Here is a 17,025-nt window from a genome sequence, read left to right on the forward strand (position 1 = left end):
GTTTCAATGTATGTTGGCGTTTGTTTTAGTAGCAGATCGGTGTTTCTGTTGTTCCCTTGTTCTCCTGTTATAGTTGACGTGCTTCCCTCGATTTTGGTTTGTGAATCGGATTTGTTTTTGCTTAATCGATTTATGACTATTGAACAGCGGTATACTACTGTTGCTTTTTTTTCGTACTCCATATTGGTCTTTTTTTTCAAATGGATTTGATTTTTGATACTAAGATTTCAGCTTTTTTTATTTATTTTCGGTTTGAATAGAGTTCCATAATTAGTATGTTTTAGTATAACCAGTTGCATGTAGATCTTTTGCACAGTATTTAAAAAACAACGAAAAGACAAAATTAAGCATGCCGTTGTAGCTACATTGTGTATCGAAATTTTACTACCTTTTTTGTATATGGTCCTATCTTACTCCTCGTTGTTTCGTTTTGCCATATTTTTTTAAAGAAAAATCAGAAGGGTCGTTTTTCTATACGAATTGTTACATATTTTGTCATAGCTGGCCATTTTATAAGCGACTATACGGTATGAGTTTTGTTAACTATTGAAATCAATCCCGATACCTTAATTTTTTATTTTACGTTTCTTTGATTTCTGGAAGAGATCCGTGTCATTTTCACATCAGCAGTTTTCTCACCATATCTGTTTTTTCTTTTTTTTTTTTTTTTTTTTTTATTCTGAATGAACTTTTATTTATACACTTATTCTTATTTGTTATATTCTTATTTCATGTTCATATATTTCAGCGACTGACCTGGAATGTACAAACAATAAAACACTTTACGAAAGGGGTGTTATACAACGTTGTCCTTCAGACCTTGGTGTATACGTTACACCTTACTTAAAGGCGTTCTATGGGCTGCTAGCAGTGGTATTACTGCTAAATTTACTTATAGCTATGTACAGGTAAAAAAAAATGTGATAAGATTTTCAATTCATTAGAATATCAAATCAGCTAAAAACAATGTTAATCAAATTCGATTGTAATAAATCTAAAGGGAAACTGACAGGACGAAAGGAACTACATATCTGTATAAATATATAATTTTCACTATTTCTACATTAAATAAGCAATGGGACGCTTTAAACTCAAAATTTGAAGGGACACACGATAAACATGATCGATTGTCATTTGTTTTAAATGGTACTGCCGTTTGAGATTTATGTTTCCTTTTTCATTTCAAACTTTCTCTTTGGTCTCCAGAGTTATCATGTCAACTAATCTACTTGTTATTTAAGCTACATATCAGAAGAGTCAGATGGTATTAAAAGAAGATTTGTAAAGCCTTCTTTCGTTGTTTTTTGGTATTCACATTTTAGGTGTCAGACCACCAATTCACTCCCTACAATTTAGAACGTATGTAAAAGTAGCCCTACTCTGACACAAAATAGTGCTTTTGATGTCATTGTTTACTTAAAATACCCAACAAATTTGCAGAAATGAAAATTTTGGTGAAAGAGAAATATATTTAGACCATTTTGAGCCAAAATGTAATTGTCTATGAGTTTACATTAAAAATTGAACATTAATGCGCTCTATATAAAAAAACAGATGTGGTGTGATTGCCAAAGAGACAACTCTGCACAAGAGACCAAATGACACAGAAATTTACAACTATTGGTCACCGTACGGCCTTCAACAATGAGCAAAGCCCATACCGCATTGTAAGCTATAAAAGGCCCCGACATGACAAATGTAAAACAATTCAAACGAGAAAACTAACGGCCTAATTTATGTAAAAAAAAGTGAACGAAAAACAAATATGTAACACAGCAACAAACGACAACCACTAAATTACAGGCTCCTTACTTGGGACAGGCACATACATACAGAATGTGGTATACTAATTTAAGATTTTCAGAAAACCAGGAGTTATTTTTAGTAGTACTTGTCTTCCAAAAGGCAGTTCTTTCTAAGAAGACTTTAAACATGGGTTGAAAATTGGCATGTAGAAAGGTGAACTATGTACAATTCAGAATATACCTGGTTTCTATGAAGTTAAACTTAAGGTAAAATATTAAGAAAGCTGTGAAAATTGCAAAATTTAGTTGAACAGATAGGTTTTGAATTTGTGGTTTGACACCTTTAAGCTAAAAGCGTCGAAACCAAAAACTCAGAAAACAATTGATTTTTTTTTTTTTTTTGGTCTTAATTAAACATTTGAAATGCAAGTAGCCACATTTTAACCTTTTTTTTGGTTAAAAAGTCACATTTGCAAAATTTGAGCCTTAAACCTGAATTTGTGCTATTTTTAGCTTTTCCCACCCTTACAATATGCATTCATATAAAAAAATGTCTGAAATTGTTATGAATGCAGTTAGTTGTTATTGTAATATTTAACATTAAAATATAGGTTGATTACTACAAAACAAAATTGTCTCTATGAAGATTTTATGAAATTATTTGATTTTTAACCGGTTATATCATTGCGTCATTCCATGTATATGGCAGATAGCATAGCATAACTTAAACACTGCATAAACTCACCCCAATCCCATAAATTGTCTCAAATGAAAGTTTTCTACCTAAAATTTTATTGACTAATAGTAAATAAAACTGTTTTATGACCATAACTGCATTTTATTGATCAAAATTATTTGACACTCCAATACCTTTAATTTTTTTACTGAACTCATTGCTACTAGTATGTGTTTCTTTAATCTACATTGGCTAGAGGTATAGGGGGAGGGTTGAGGTCTCACAAAACATGTTTAACCCAGCCGCATTTTTGCGCCTGTCCCAAGTCAGGAGCCTCTTGCTTTTGTTAGTCTTGTATGTTTTTTTTAATTTTAGTTCATTTATATGTTTTGGAGTTAAGTGTGACGTCCATTTTCACTGAACTAGTACACAATTTTATTGAGGGGCCAGCTGAGGACCACCTCCGGGTGCGGGATTTTCTCGCTGCGTTGAAGACCCATTGGTGGCCTTTGGCTGTTGTCTGCTCTTTGGTCGGGTTGTTGTCTCTTTGACATATTCCCCATTTCCATTCTCAATTTTATCATTGTTAAAGTTGTGCAAATTCTTTAAAGCAGTAGGACAAACAAGGAAAAATCAACCAAACTTGATCTTGATATTGAAAGTTTATGTTCCTGTAGGCTGAGATTAAATTTCAGTCATTTTTTACTAAAGTCATACATTACAGTCAGTTTAAATTGAGCTGTGAATTTTGCAATACAAGTCGCATTATGCTCAAATAGAATTTTTTGTTTACTACAAATTAACAAAAGATTAAGAATAAAGCAAAACAAAAGACTTCTGATAAACGTTTTTGTATCTTTAGGTGTCAGACCACCAATTCATTCCCTCCAATTTAGAACGTATGTAAAAGTAGCCTTACTCTGACACAAAATAGTGCTTTTGATGTGATTGTTGACTTAAACTAACCAACAAATTTGCAGAAATGAAACTTTTGGTGAAAGAGAAAGATATTTAGACCATTTTGAGCCAAAATTTAATTCTCAATGAGTTTGCATTGAAAATTGAGGATTAATGCGCTCAATAGTATACTAATGTAAGATTTTCAGAATACCAGGGGTTATTTTTAGTAGTACTTGTCTTCAAAGAACCAGTTCTTCCTTAGAAGACTTTAAACAAAGGTTAAAAATTGACATGTAAAAAGGCGAAACATGTACAGTTCAGGATATACCTGGTTTCTATGAAGTTAAACTTAAGGTAAAATATTGAGAAAGCTGTGAAAATTGCAAAATTTGGTTGAACAGATAGGAATTTTTATTTGGTGGTCTGACACCTTTTTAAGTTTCATTAATCCGTCCATCTAGAAATGAGGTATGGGCAAAACATAATTTACCTTGCATAAAAAAGCATATACATGGTATTGTGTGACCAGAGCAGTATATTTTCAAGTTCACTTGTATGATGAACTGGTTTTTTTTTCTGATAACATTCATCCTGAGTTAAATTCAGTATCAAACTAGTCAAAATAAACTTTTTAGAAATTAGAGAACAGTCTATATACTTAGTTTGCTCTTCCTATCATCATGGCGTAGATTTAATCGAGAGACTAAATAAATGCCAGTTAAATCGTTTCCAGTAAACCTATCTGGTCATCAAATTGCCTTGCTGGACGTTTTATGATTGCATCCTCTTTTCACATTAAATATAAGTTAATCATGCTTCTATTGGCGGATTTTTTTTTTTTTTTTTTTAAATTTACAATAAATGTTTGTATTGGCAAACAGACATATTTGAAATGGATACAACGTTTACGCGAGAGAAAAAAAACCAATATCAACTAAAATGATGCGTCAATTCAAATTCTGACCTTTTCAGTGACACGTATACGAAACTACATCCAAATGCGAACTTAAGTTGGGTACTACCGTTTGAAATTTAGGTTTCTTTTTCATTTCAATTGTTTGTTTTTTGGGGTTTTTTTGTCGACAAGTGTTACCATGTCGAATAATTGACTTGATCTTTCCGCTTTAATAAAATATCTTATACGGCTTTATTGCATGACGACCATTTGTTTACTTGTTTCCTCCTTAATTTGATAAAAAAAAAAAAAAATAATTAGTGTCTTTCATTCATTTATTATTTTATATTACAAAAAGTGATGATTTGAATATTTTGCGGTATTAAAGGACATATTGTACACTTTTGTCAATCAGTCAATCAACACTTATATTTAGTACTAAGGACCTCTCTCTATGAATTGGTTGAACAACACATTTTTAATCGGTGTATAATACTTGCAGCCAGACGGAAAATACATTGAAAAAAATAAATAAATAAACGATCGATACAATATAATCGATGTATTTCTGTCAATAATGCACCAATAGCAAAATACTTTTAATTTACCTAGTCTCTATATGTGTGTTGATTGATATGAAAATGTTATAACTTTTGCCGGTAATTACAGTAAGTACATACCAGTGTGTTGTGTTTAGTCATAGTTATTTGACAACTTCGGAAAATCTTTTTCCTGTAAAGTTTGTTTCGCGGTTTTTGATTTGAAAACAACTTTGTACAATGAATGACACATTTATTAGAAAACTGGAGTATAAACTGTACAACACATTTTGCAAATGATTAATACAATGTGCATTTAAACCACACTGTTCAATAAAAAAATATACCACATGTGTGCGCGTTATTATTGGTTTTTTTTTTGTTTGTTAATCTAATAGCCATTGTTTGAGTTTTTGTCCATGTTCCACTATTTAGATAACTCATGGTACCATTATACTCTTTGGAATTCGAAAAAAAAAACAGATCAAGAATTAATTCCTGAAAGCAAAAAGGATAAAATATAACGATTAATATAAATCTATGATTAAATATAACGCATGCCTCTCTTGAAAGAATTTTTTCATAATTATAATACGTGTTTGTACTGGCACAAGGATATATTTGATATGGATACAACATTTAATCAGTTCAAATTCTTTCTTTTTCAGTGACACATATACAAAAGTACAACAAAATGCGAATTTAAGCTGGCTACAGATGCAAATTGATTTATTTGAGGAATATAGAATTAAAACAGTTTTTCCAATACATCTTCAGTTACTTGCATTACCGGGATCGATTCTAGCAATTCTGTGGTTTTGCTATTCATATCTGCGTAACAAATATATAGAGAAGACACGAGAGCCTTCAATGCCTAACGAACATGACAATAAGAAACCATTTATTAACGACCACCCAGTGTTTGTAAGAGGTATGCTGAATATATTTATCTGAATAAAAAACCACTATTGTTGTATTTATTACTTATATTTTGTCATCATATACGCGGAATAGTCTTATATACAGGAAAGACTTTTATGGATTCAAACTGCACCACATTCTTTTCAAAACAAATCGTCTTGTTTCCGTTATTTCAAATGTTTATCAGTATATTTTATGTTTTTGTTTGTAATAGATAGTTTATCTGCACTTCATTCATAAAAATGTTACAGTATCGACAACATTATATTTTTATATATTTGTTTGAATATGGTTTGTGGAGTATTTCGTGTGACGAAATAATCCATTTCATATTTTTACTAATAAATACAATGTATTAAAATATTTTAGTGTTTCTCTATGATACCAATTATGATATCAAGCCAAAAACGACATACGATGCAGAAATGACAGGGATATATAGAGCATGTGAAGACGAAGGGTAAATATATAGTTAAATGTATCATTTAGTATACAGTAGTATGTATCTTTTTAGTTATCACTCGTATTATTTTGTTGAAGAAAAAAAATGTTTCTGGATGCAAATTCATCGGGATTTTTTTTTACATCAAAACAGTTTTTAACGTTGGCATATATAAAGCCAACAGTAGGTTAATGTGACCTACCGAATTAGACATATGACCAGGTTTGTACTTACATAACCAAAACGATGGGTGCCACATGTGGAGCAGGTTCTGCTTAACCTTCCAAAGCATCTTAGATCAATCCAAATTTTGGAGGGGTTTGAGTTGCTCAGTCTTTGGTTTTCTCTGTTGTTTTGTGTACTGATGTTTGTTTGTCTTTTACTGTTTAGCAATGGGGTTTTCAGTTTATTTTCGACCTATGAGTTCAAGCGTCCCTTTTGTATCCTTAGAATTTCTTTTAAAGATGTTTAGGTTTCATTTATAAAATTTAAAGACAACTCATGTTAACAGGCACAATGTAAGATTGTCGTATTAACTCTAAATGTTGCACTTTAACAATACAGCTGTTTCACAAGCCATGCTTCTTTTGGGGAGATATATAATATTCATAGATATTTTGTTGTGTTAACATTGTGGTTCCCAGATATGATCTCTATGTTTCATCTCATAGAGAAATAACTTGGGAATGTTACCAGTATAAAAACACATGGTAGCGGAGAAAATTGAATTCTGAGGGAGACTCGAAGTGAATGTTGGGGTTGTACAAACTTTTAGTATAAGTTTAAACTCTAAGAAGTTCGGGGCATATAAATGTTGAAAATATGCCACACAGCTCTATGTTTTGACCTTTGAATAAAAAAGTAGTCCATATCAACTTTCCGTTATAGGATATAATTTTTCACGAAACCTCATTAAAAGTGGCACAGATTTAGCCGCAAAGGGAGTTCCTGTGGGAAATTGCATTGTCTATATTTACAGAAGTGCAACCTATATTGGTCGAAAAAAAAACCATATAGAATTTCACCAAATCTTGTTTATCTCAGAGATTTTAATAAACTTAACTCAAATATAAAGTTTTATAAATATTTCATGAAGATTGCGAAAATCCTGGGCCTTAATTATGATTACTCAGCATACATTAACAGTTTACAGTATGCATAGTTTACTTAAGGCCCTGAATGCAAAATAAATTCATAATATATGCATTTTGCAATTTAAATTGTTAAGAAGTACTTATATTTACTCTTCGCAGTCATTGAAACTTATAGATCCTTGATGAATATTGTTGTTGGGGTGTTTTTGTCCTGTCGATAAGTAATCCGTAACACCTGAATTTGCTTGTTTTGTGACCGCGGCTAAAAAACAAATACAAACTAGAAATACAAAAATACCTCAATAAAACTATCAATAGTATGGTCTATCATAAATATTTACTAAATGTTCCATATTCACAGAAACAGCAGAAAAGTTAGCAAATTTGAGGCCCCAGTGGCAAAAAAACAGAGAAAAATGACTACCCTCTGGGTCATACAACAGATAATTTAACCAGTAAATGCTATGATTTTATTATTTTAAAAGTCTTTTGTATAGAAAAAAATAACTGTGCTTGGAGGTTATGAAAAAGACAGATGTTACCAGTCAGTTCTTTAAAACTTTTAGTGAATTCATACATCAGATTGGTAACTTCATACATACAATTTTTGCAAATATGGCTTTGTTTAACACTTCTAGATCATATGTTAACTAAATTATGTTAGATTTATGGTTAGAGATGATATTGTTGTAATAAGATTTCTAAACTGACCATTTGAGGCAGAAATTGTGATTTTTTATTGACAAATAGGCATACAGTAAGATGTGAACTGGAGGCAGAGGCAGGATTGGATACTTTATATAATCTTGACTGTTCGAATGATTAACTACTAAACTTTACATTTATAGTATTCGTAAATGCTTTCAATTTGTTATCAGAATAGTTTCAAACAGGTTCTAGCCCTTTCATGTCAGCAAACATGCACATAGGTTAAGCTGACAATAATTAAAGTCTTGTTTTCAAAAATCGAAACAGGGGTGGGGTAGTAAAATATACTGTAAAAGAAAAGTTAGAGTATATGCAGTGATTTCTTTAAGGCTATAAATCTGATAAATAAGTATTGTTGTGAGAAAAAGTGTTTTTCAAGAGTTTTCTATTTAAATAAATGTTAGTATAGGTTGCACTTTGTAAATACAGCTGTTTCACAAGCAACCCCTCTTTTGGGGAGATATATAATATTCATAGATATTTTGTTGTGTTTACGTTTACGTTCCCAGATATGATCTCTATGTTTCATCTCATAGAGAAATAACTTGGGAATGTTACCAGTATAAAAACACATGGTAGCGGGGAAAATTGAATTTTGAGGGAGAATCGAAGTGAAAGTAGGGGTTGTACAGAATGTTAGCATAAGTTAAAACTCTTAGAAGTTCGGGGTATATAAATGTTGAGATTATGCCGCACAGCCCTATGTTTTGACCTTTGAATAAAAAAGTAGTGCATATCAACTTTCCGTTGTAGGATATAATTTTTCACGAAAACTCATATTAAAAGTGGCACAGCTTTAGCCGCAAAGGAGTTCCTAAGAGAAATTGCATTGTCTATATTTACAGAAGTGCAACCTAAAGGAAGCGAGACCGGGTGCGTCGACAGGTGTTTCCCGCTATGAAAAGGGAACTCGACATGCGATTCCACGCTCGGTCAAACTATCACAATCGGAAATAAGGTTACATTCAGGACAAAATACAGATTAGATGACTATTCTGGTAAAGACAAATCTTTCTTTCACACAACTCTGTTGGAGCAGTTTTTCTGTAAGAAGCACACTCCTGCTATTACAGTTGGAAGAATATACACACAAGCGCAACGAAGCAATTGAGATATGTAATCGCTTTAAGGGTCAGAGGGTATAAATTGTCGGCATTCCTATGGGAACGAACTGTGCACCTCTCCTTACCGACCTCTTCTTATTTTCATATGAGTCGGAGTTCCTTCAGAAGATCAAAGAAGCCAGATCATTTAATTTCACATTCAGATATATTGATGATGTTCTTTCCATTATCAATCAAAACTTTTCTGATTCGGTTCCATCAATATATCCTCCAGAACTTGAAATTAAAGAAACAACAGACGCGGCTTCCTCTGCCTCATTTTTAGACTTATACCTCGAATTTGAAATAAGCGGTCATCTCAGTACTAGAATCTATGACAAACGAGACAATTCTAATTTTGAAATTACCAATTTCCCCCACCTTAGTAGCAAAATACCAACTTCACCTGCATATGGGATATACATTTCTCAACTCATTTGGTATTCAAGAGCTTGCAGCTGCTACTCAGACTTTATAAAACGTCATCAGTGTCTGAGCAGAAAGTTGATGATCCAAGGGTATGTCAAAAAACGTCTCGTCCTTTTCCTAAAAAAGTTCATCGGAAGATACCAAGACCCTGTTGATAAATATTCCGTATCAACTTCACAAATTATACACGATGGTCTTGAAATATAGATTCTAGGTACTGACGTTGTTTGTCATCTTAATAACGTCTTATAGTGTTCTTTTGTTTGTCTTTGTAAATTGTTACTTTTACTGTTTAGTTCATTTTTGTCAATATCTATTTGACGTGGCTCGGTACTTAAACATCCCGTCATTGTGTTGTTGTGCTATAATGAATTTGTGTGTTCTTGTCTTTCGTTTTTGCTAATGTGCTTTGTCTATATGCCTTTTTGTTTATCTTTGTTGATATATTTGCTTGTATTTATAGTGATTCAGATTATACATGTTATAACACAATGTTGACTGCTGTTCCCCTATTTTTGACATTTTTACCGATTATGTCTGTTTGTTTTGTTCACACATCGTTGTCAATATAACGGAATTTATGCGACTATCATACAAGTGAGAGGTTTAGCTAGCTATAAAACCAGGTTTCATTGACATATTTTCTACATAAGAAAATGCCTGTATTAAGTCAGGAATATGACAATTGTTATTCATTCGTTTGATGTGTTTGAGCTTTTGATTTTGCCATTTGCTAAGGGACTTTCCGTTTAAAAATTAAATTTGAATCTTAAATTTGAGTTCCACTTTTATATACAAGCACTCACTAAAATTTGGGTTATTAAGTAACAGAACATCGTCAATATATCGGAAAGTGATACTACAGATCTTTACAATATGTTTTCCTTTTTGTCTTGTCTTTGAAAAGGTTTTGCTAAATTTTGCGTCATATGAACACAAAAACAAGTCTGGCAGGAGGACTGCCCTCTCATTCCCCATTGGAATACCGATTTTCTATTGAATTATCAATTCATTAAACTCATGAAATATGTGAACGATCAAAGAGGTCGGTATTTTTACTATATTATACCCGATTAATTTGTTTCGGGAATAAGTGCAAGTTTTCACAAAGCAAGATTTGTAATGACCTAAAGCAAGACTTTTGTTTATACGAATCATTATTCGGAAAAAAAAAAGAATTAAAACAATGAAAGATGGCCTCGATTTCATACCCACTTGTAAAGAAACGGTGTTATGTAGTATTTAATTATGCTTGGTCTTATATTTTGAAATGCAGGTATAGTAAAATTCAATTGAAATCGAAGCATTACACAAGTCTTTCATAATAGAAAGCTGTCTTTGCAAAATGGCTACCTCGAAATCTCCGAAAGAACTAGAACCTGCCAAAAAGTTGAATAACAAAAAAAACGAACTTCGAGGAAAATCCAAAACTGGAAGTCCCTAATTAAATGGCGAAATGAAAAGCTCAAACACAGAAAACGAATGGATAACAACTGTCATATTCCTAACTTGGTACAGGCAATATATTGAACATTGAAAAAACAATGATCTTCTTGTACAATTTCGAAAAGCAGAATGTATGTAGCTATTTAAAAAAGAAAATGAACATCACAGTTATTGATATGCTATCATCAACTAATTTTGTGGCAGAATTTTCCTCAAATTTTCAACTATTAGTCTGTTGTTGACATAGTATGTCTTATATATATATATATATATATATATATAAAAACAGGTGTTAAATTATTAGAACCAAATGAAATCGAGTTTTAATTGTTTGTACGGTATTGGATAGTATGTATCTCTTTGCTTATCTTTCTTATAATATGCTTGGTTTTTTTTTTCAAATGTATGATGGTTGATATTTTTATCGATTTCAGAAAAATAGACCTCTCCGATAGCGACGCAATAACGGTAAAATCTATATTAACTATACATTTATCGGAAGGATTATATAAACTTTTCACATATATGTACATATTACAAAAAATCTTTAATTGTATTTCTAACTTCTTCATATTTTAACGTTTTCAAAATTGTATAATAACGTTCTTTATAATTATGTTTAGTATGTTCAAATAGTATATGAACAACCAATTTTAAAATTTGGGAAAGCTATTTAAACTACATTCTTAAATCAAGCAAAACGTGCAATGTCTTTCACGCATCACCATAGTGTAACATGAGCAAAATTTCACGAGTTTGACTTGAAAATTTGAATAATTCGGAAAATTTAAATTAACAATTGTTTATTGTGTTTATTTGGTGGGTTCAATACAACCTCAAGTATTCTTTGTAGTGTTTCTTAGACTGTTGTTTTTATGTTCCTGTATCATGTTTTGGTAATGACTGTGTCTGCTTTAATATGAATTTATTCTGTGTAAGATATTGCATTATTCGAAACATTGGTTTAACTTGCCTTAGCCGTATTCATGGTATTTGGCACAAACTTTCGGAATTTGAAGGGTTTTTTTTTCCTTACTAACTGTTTGAAGTTGAATGCTATTGATGGGTCCGATGCACAAGAAAATACACGCATTAGACAATGGTTGTACTTCTAAGTACACTGCAAAGGGTATTTAGTAAAGTATTGTAATCTGAAATGACTGTTAGTTCCTAACAACATTTGAATTGTTTGAAACTAAACACGTTTATTCGTTATTTTCCGATATTTTATTCGTGTAAATTGAACACTTTTCAGACTTTAGTATCATCCTACGAGTAAAGTGTATTTCTATTGTTGTTCGTGGATTCTTGTGTTGCCTATATTATTAATTAAAATCAAATACTATTTGGTATTAATGTGTCTGTTTATTAGCACATTGGTTACCGTATCATAGTATTACATTAGTTCAGATGTATTATATAATTTTGTGTTTATAAGGGTGCGTTCAAGACAATATGTTGTTATAGGTGCATGTCTACAGCCAGTTTTTATTCTGATTAAAAGGACATTCTTTATAAACTTGTTTTTGCTTGGAGAATACCTGATTTTCATTTCAAACATTTCAAATCTGAACGAAATACGTCAAATATCTTAGTTAATTTTTATTTTCCTTTCAGACATTGAACCGACTGAGAATGATAGAAGATTCCTTACAAGACATGGTATGTATATCAATCAATTTAATGGTATTATTTATCTAGATGAAAGTTGTTACAATTATCATTAATTGACCTTTCAAAATACATGTGGTGGTGTCTAGTTTTATGGTTGTACTGTTACCTTAAAATAATAATGCCTGCCCTAATTAACAACGCCATGGCATAAACAAAAAGCGACCAAGGGACAATTCACAGTAAACCAAACACAAAATAGAAACTCCGGAGGACGATGCAAACACTACTCCATTAAAGAGATGAGATACAATACGCACACGTATATCCAAAGATAAATCTTTATTTTTTTATGTGCTGTTTTTCAGATTTATTGTTATTTGCCTGTCGTCGTTTAAGCTCGTGCTGGTATTCAAGGTCTACGTTCATAAAAGAAACAAAACATCCACGCATATCGTATTTACGTGCAAATTAGACAGTGTAATAAATTTATCAGGTAGTGCATAATTTCGACATCGATTTAATTATACCTAATGATTAGAATTTCCATTAAAAAAATTAAATCTTGCTTCAGAGAGAAAAAGAGGACAGACGAAATCAAGAGGTATGTAAACAAGTTAATTCTGTCAAATTATTACAGTCTCCTTCTGAATTAATTTGATGAAATTTCAAGGTAAAAACAAAGTTCTCATTTTGACACATTGTGATAGATTTTTGTTGTTGACATTGAAGAATAGGAAGAGAATCACTATTACATTTCTCCTTTTTTTATGGGTTATTAGAAAACTCAATCATTCTGTCGATATACTTTCATAAGTGAAGCCCGATCAACATATTTTATTCAGATTGAATATAGTTCTTGAAGTGTTCAATTTATTTGAATAAAAATTCGCTTTGTTTAAGGTCCGAACTTTTTTTGAATTACTTGTTGGAATATTCGTTTGTGTCATCAATTTGTTTAGTTTTTTTTCCCTTTTGATTGTTTTAAGTTATATCATAGTATAAACATGTCTAAATGAATGGTAAAACAAATGTCTTCGTCTAATTTTGATGAGATTTATTGCCATGTTTTTCATGACAAAACATTTCAGAAAGTTAACATTTATCATTTCATTTTTACGGAGATTTCGGTTACATTATCACGTAGACATAACAATGTGAATAACATATTGTGTCAAATGCAAGACTATCTTACAAATCTTCACTACTCTGTTTACAAATGCTAGCTTTTTTAAGAATGTTAAAGATAAATAACGGAATTAAAAAAGCAGAAATAGATAAAAGATCCGTATATTTTTTTTTAGATATAAATTATGTAAATTTGGCGGAACTGGTTCTCGCTAGATTGTGTATACCTTGATAATTGCAACCCCGTAGCTATGTAATTTTTATTTTGATATTTGGTTCTTCTTTTTCGGGTATTCGTTAATGCATTCTTTTTATTTTCTTTGTTTGTTAATGTATTTGTATGTTTGTTTGTTTGTTTGTTTGTTTGTTTTACCCTGATTTTTTTCATTTGAATTCATCAACTGAAAACTTTTATCAAGCATTTGTTAATAACATTTTATTATTTCTAATGTCGTTTTTATGTCTTATTCGTCAAGAAACGATGATTATAAACTGACTTGTTTAGAGAAACACCTAGGGTTAATGGCTAGAACATGATTATTTGTTTTACCTTTTCAGTTGATGAAAAGAGACAAAAAGATCGAACAATTGTTGACAAAAATAGCAAAAGAGGTTTGTAGTGCAACCAAATATGCAGTTTTGTGGTAATAAAAATAAAGGTGTTATTAAAGTACCGTTTTTTACCATTTAAACAAATCCGACTTAATTTGAATCCATGAATAATCATGGATAATTGTGTGGTAAGCATTATTTTGGATAAGTCAGAAATGGGTTTACAATATACTTTGGATGATAAATAATTCAAGCGAAAAACTTGTATCTTGTATGTACAAGCATTATAATATAAAGACTATAATTTATTAACATCCTTTTTGAACAGATTACCAAATTTATAAAAAAAAATCCTGAGTGTATAGATCTTGTCATGTTGATTTTTGTTTTTTGGAAACAACACTTTTAATATATATAATTCCTTCAGCATTAGAAAAAAAACAACAACAACCACTTCTGCAAAAAATATTTTCTTAATGATTTCGGTAGATAGATCTTGTCGTGCTGATATGTTTTGCAAATAAAATATTTAATAAATATGTGCAGAGTCAAATGAAAGTAAGAATAAAAACTGAGGGATTTGCATGAACTCTAAAAGCAACAAGACCGTTGCGACGACCTAGAAGCGACTCCTGCTGCACAGTCAGTCAACATTTCCAAGTTGGGAATAGGCTACACCCGTTAAAATTACAGACATATAACATTGCTCATAAAACGCAGTTTTTAATAACGAGTCAAATATTGTGAAAATCGGTAATGTTAACTTTGAGGAGAAATACATCCTTATGGGGTCGTAAGATGTTAATTGATTTGGAAGGTAGATTACACTTTTAATTGACACTTTCAACTCAACTTCAATATATTTAGATACAATAGCCAAAAAATGCCGAAACCGTCAAAAATCGATATTTCATGGACAACAACTTCAAAACTGGATGATACACTTCTCTGAATTTTGTAAGAGGTTGATAAACTTGTCATGTTTACCATTTTTATCCAATTTATCTCTTATTGCTTTTTCTGATTAAAATTAGCTAACAACTGTTATTTCAACCGGTGTTCAATATTAGCCAAAGAAACCTTGTTTGGCCATGAGAGTTTATAACAGATGAAGTACATGTTGATTATAAATCAGTTCAGTTTAATGCAAATGTTAAATGTTTATTTGCTGATTTTAATGACTAAATTTGTTTTCACTTTAAGTTGCAGGTAGACGAAAAAGCAGAACAAATCTTAAAGACAAAGGAAATTCCTGAAGAAGCAAATCAAAAAACTGAATTCTGATTTGTTGTAGTCCGGTAAGTAAAGTTTGAATTAATCGGTTGTAGAGGTTATTTTTTCTTACCATTTTTTTATCTCTCGTTACCCCAAGAGCCGAAAAATAGCATTCATATTACAGCTATTTTCCATTTCATGAATTATATTTATTAACACAAAACGAAAAACTATAAGCTTAAAGATAGGCGGAAGGTACTAAGGTGACATTAAAAACTAATAAGTCGAGATAAACTGACAACACTATAGAAAAAAAAACGAAAGATCACCAAAAAAATGGACGGCTGGTATACTCTTTAGCAAATGTATCAACTACTAAGTAACTGTTGCTGTCAAGAACAGTGTGTTGTTATTTAAGACCTGCTTACACTGTAAAAATGCATAATTGCTAGATTTGTTTTCTTTTTGTTTTATAGCAAGGAAATGTGTACATATAAAATGTTTGTTTTTCGTGAATCGTGAATATACATGATATAATCAGTCATTATTTTTTTTTTTTCATTTGAATTGTTTCCCATTCTTCATGTTGATGCCTTTAATATCTAGCTATAAAATTTGAGTTGTTCAAAACCGTATTTTGAACATGCATATTATTTATAGTTACATATGGTGCAGATACAAATTTGTAAAATGTCCCTTGCAATGGATAGCTGCCAAGATATAACTAAATTTGACTATTAAAGTTCTTTTGCAACTTTAAATAATAACAATCCGATAAGATTGAATTAAACTGTGTACTGTGTATGTACACTGGTTCACAAAGATAAGTATGCGTTATTATTTTTTTTGTGGCTTTCATTGAAATAGGTATGATAATGTCTTTACTATAATGATCGATTTTCTTATTATGTGATCTTCGATTACGTTTTCGTTTAAATGTCCTTTTTATCATGCAGCGTCTGGTACGTACATTTGTACATGTTTCGTCTTAAAATCTTTTGATAGACAAAAAAAAAAAACAAGATCTGGATGAAAATTCTATGGTATATATTTTATTTTGCAGATGATGAAAATATGAAAAATGAAGAAATTGGTTTGATACAAATTTGAACAAGAACGCATCTCTGTTTTATAATATCACTTTGCAAATGCAAAACAGATGTGACGAAAGCACATCGGAAATTGATGATCGAAATCATATTCAGAGACAATTGCCTTTTGATACTGTTTTAGTGTAACTTATATTTTTATTCTATATATTCAAGAGAGATATTTTAATATATTTTTATATTTACTCCTTTATAAACAATTGCTATGACTAACTGAACATGTACTTGTTTGATGAATATCTATATTTTCAACAATTTTACCGACCTCTTCCCCATACTATAAAAAAAGATAAAACATGGCACAAAAAACATCGATTCGATTCCTAAGTTTAAACATCTTCTTCCAAGAATGTATTTTTATCTAAAGTTAATGTACCATATTCTTTAATAAAGGATATATTGAACAATGTGCTGAAAATCAATGAAGATGCTGATAATGTCAATGAGAATATAACAGTAGTTTTTTTTTTAAATTAAAACACACCTGACTACATGTTGCTATATACGTACAG

General features: G+C 30.9%; 1 protein-coding gene across 1 annotated transcript in view; it reads left to right on the forward strand.

Annotated features, from left to right (window-relative positions):
* The window catches only part of LOC127720380 (transient receptor potential cation channel subfamily M member 3-like), a 43,785-nt gene extending 27,029 nt beyond the window's left edge, over positions 1 to 16,756 (forward strand). The window contains exons 11-19 of the mRNA XM_052226962.1: positions 749 to 908; positions 5,424 to 5,686; positions 6,046 to 6,136; positions 11,333 to 11,366; positions 12,516 to 12,560; positions 13,084 to 13,113; positions 14,196 to 14,249; positions 15,393 to 15,487; positions 16,468 to 16,756. Coding sequence (XP_052082922.1) covers positions 749 to 908; positions 5,424 to 5,686; positions 6,046 to 6,136; positions 11,333 to 11,366; positions 12,516 to 12,560; positions 13,084 to 13,113; positions 14,196 to 14,249; positions 15,393 to 15,473 — 758 coding nt within the window. The 3' untranslated portion in view covers positions 15,474 to 15,487; positions 16,468 to 16,756. The remainder of the gene's footprint in view (positions 1 to 748; positions 909 to 5,423; positions 5,687 to 6,045; positions 6,137 to 11,332; positions 11,367 to 12,515; positions 12,561 to 13,083; positions 13,114 to 14,195; positions 14,250 to 15,392; positions 15,488 to 16,467) is intronic.
* Positions 16,757 to 17,025: the final 269 nt, after the last annotated feature.

The sequence above is a fragment of the Mytilus californianus genome, unplaced genomic scaffold (assembly GCF_021869535.1).
Source record: "Mytilus californianus isolate M0D057914Y unplaced genomic scaffold, xbMytCali1.0.p SCAF_11, whole genome shotgun sequence".
Taxonomy (NCBI): domain Eukaryota; kingdom Metazoa; phylum Mollusca; class Bivalvia; order Mytilida; family Mytilidae; genus Mytilus; species Mytilus californianus.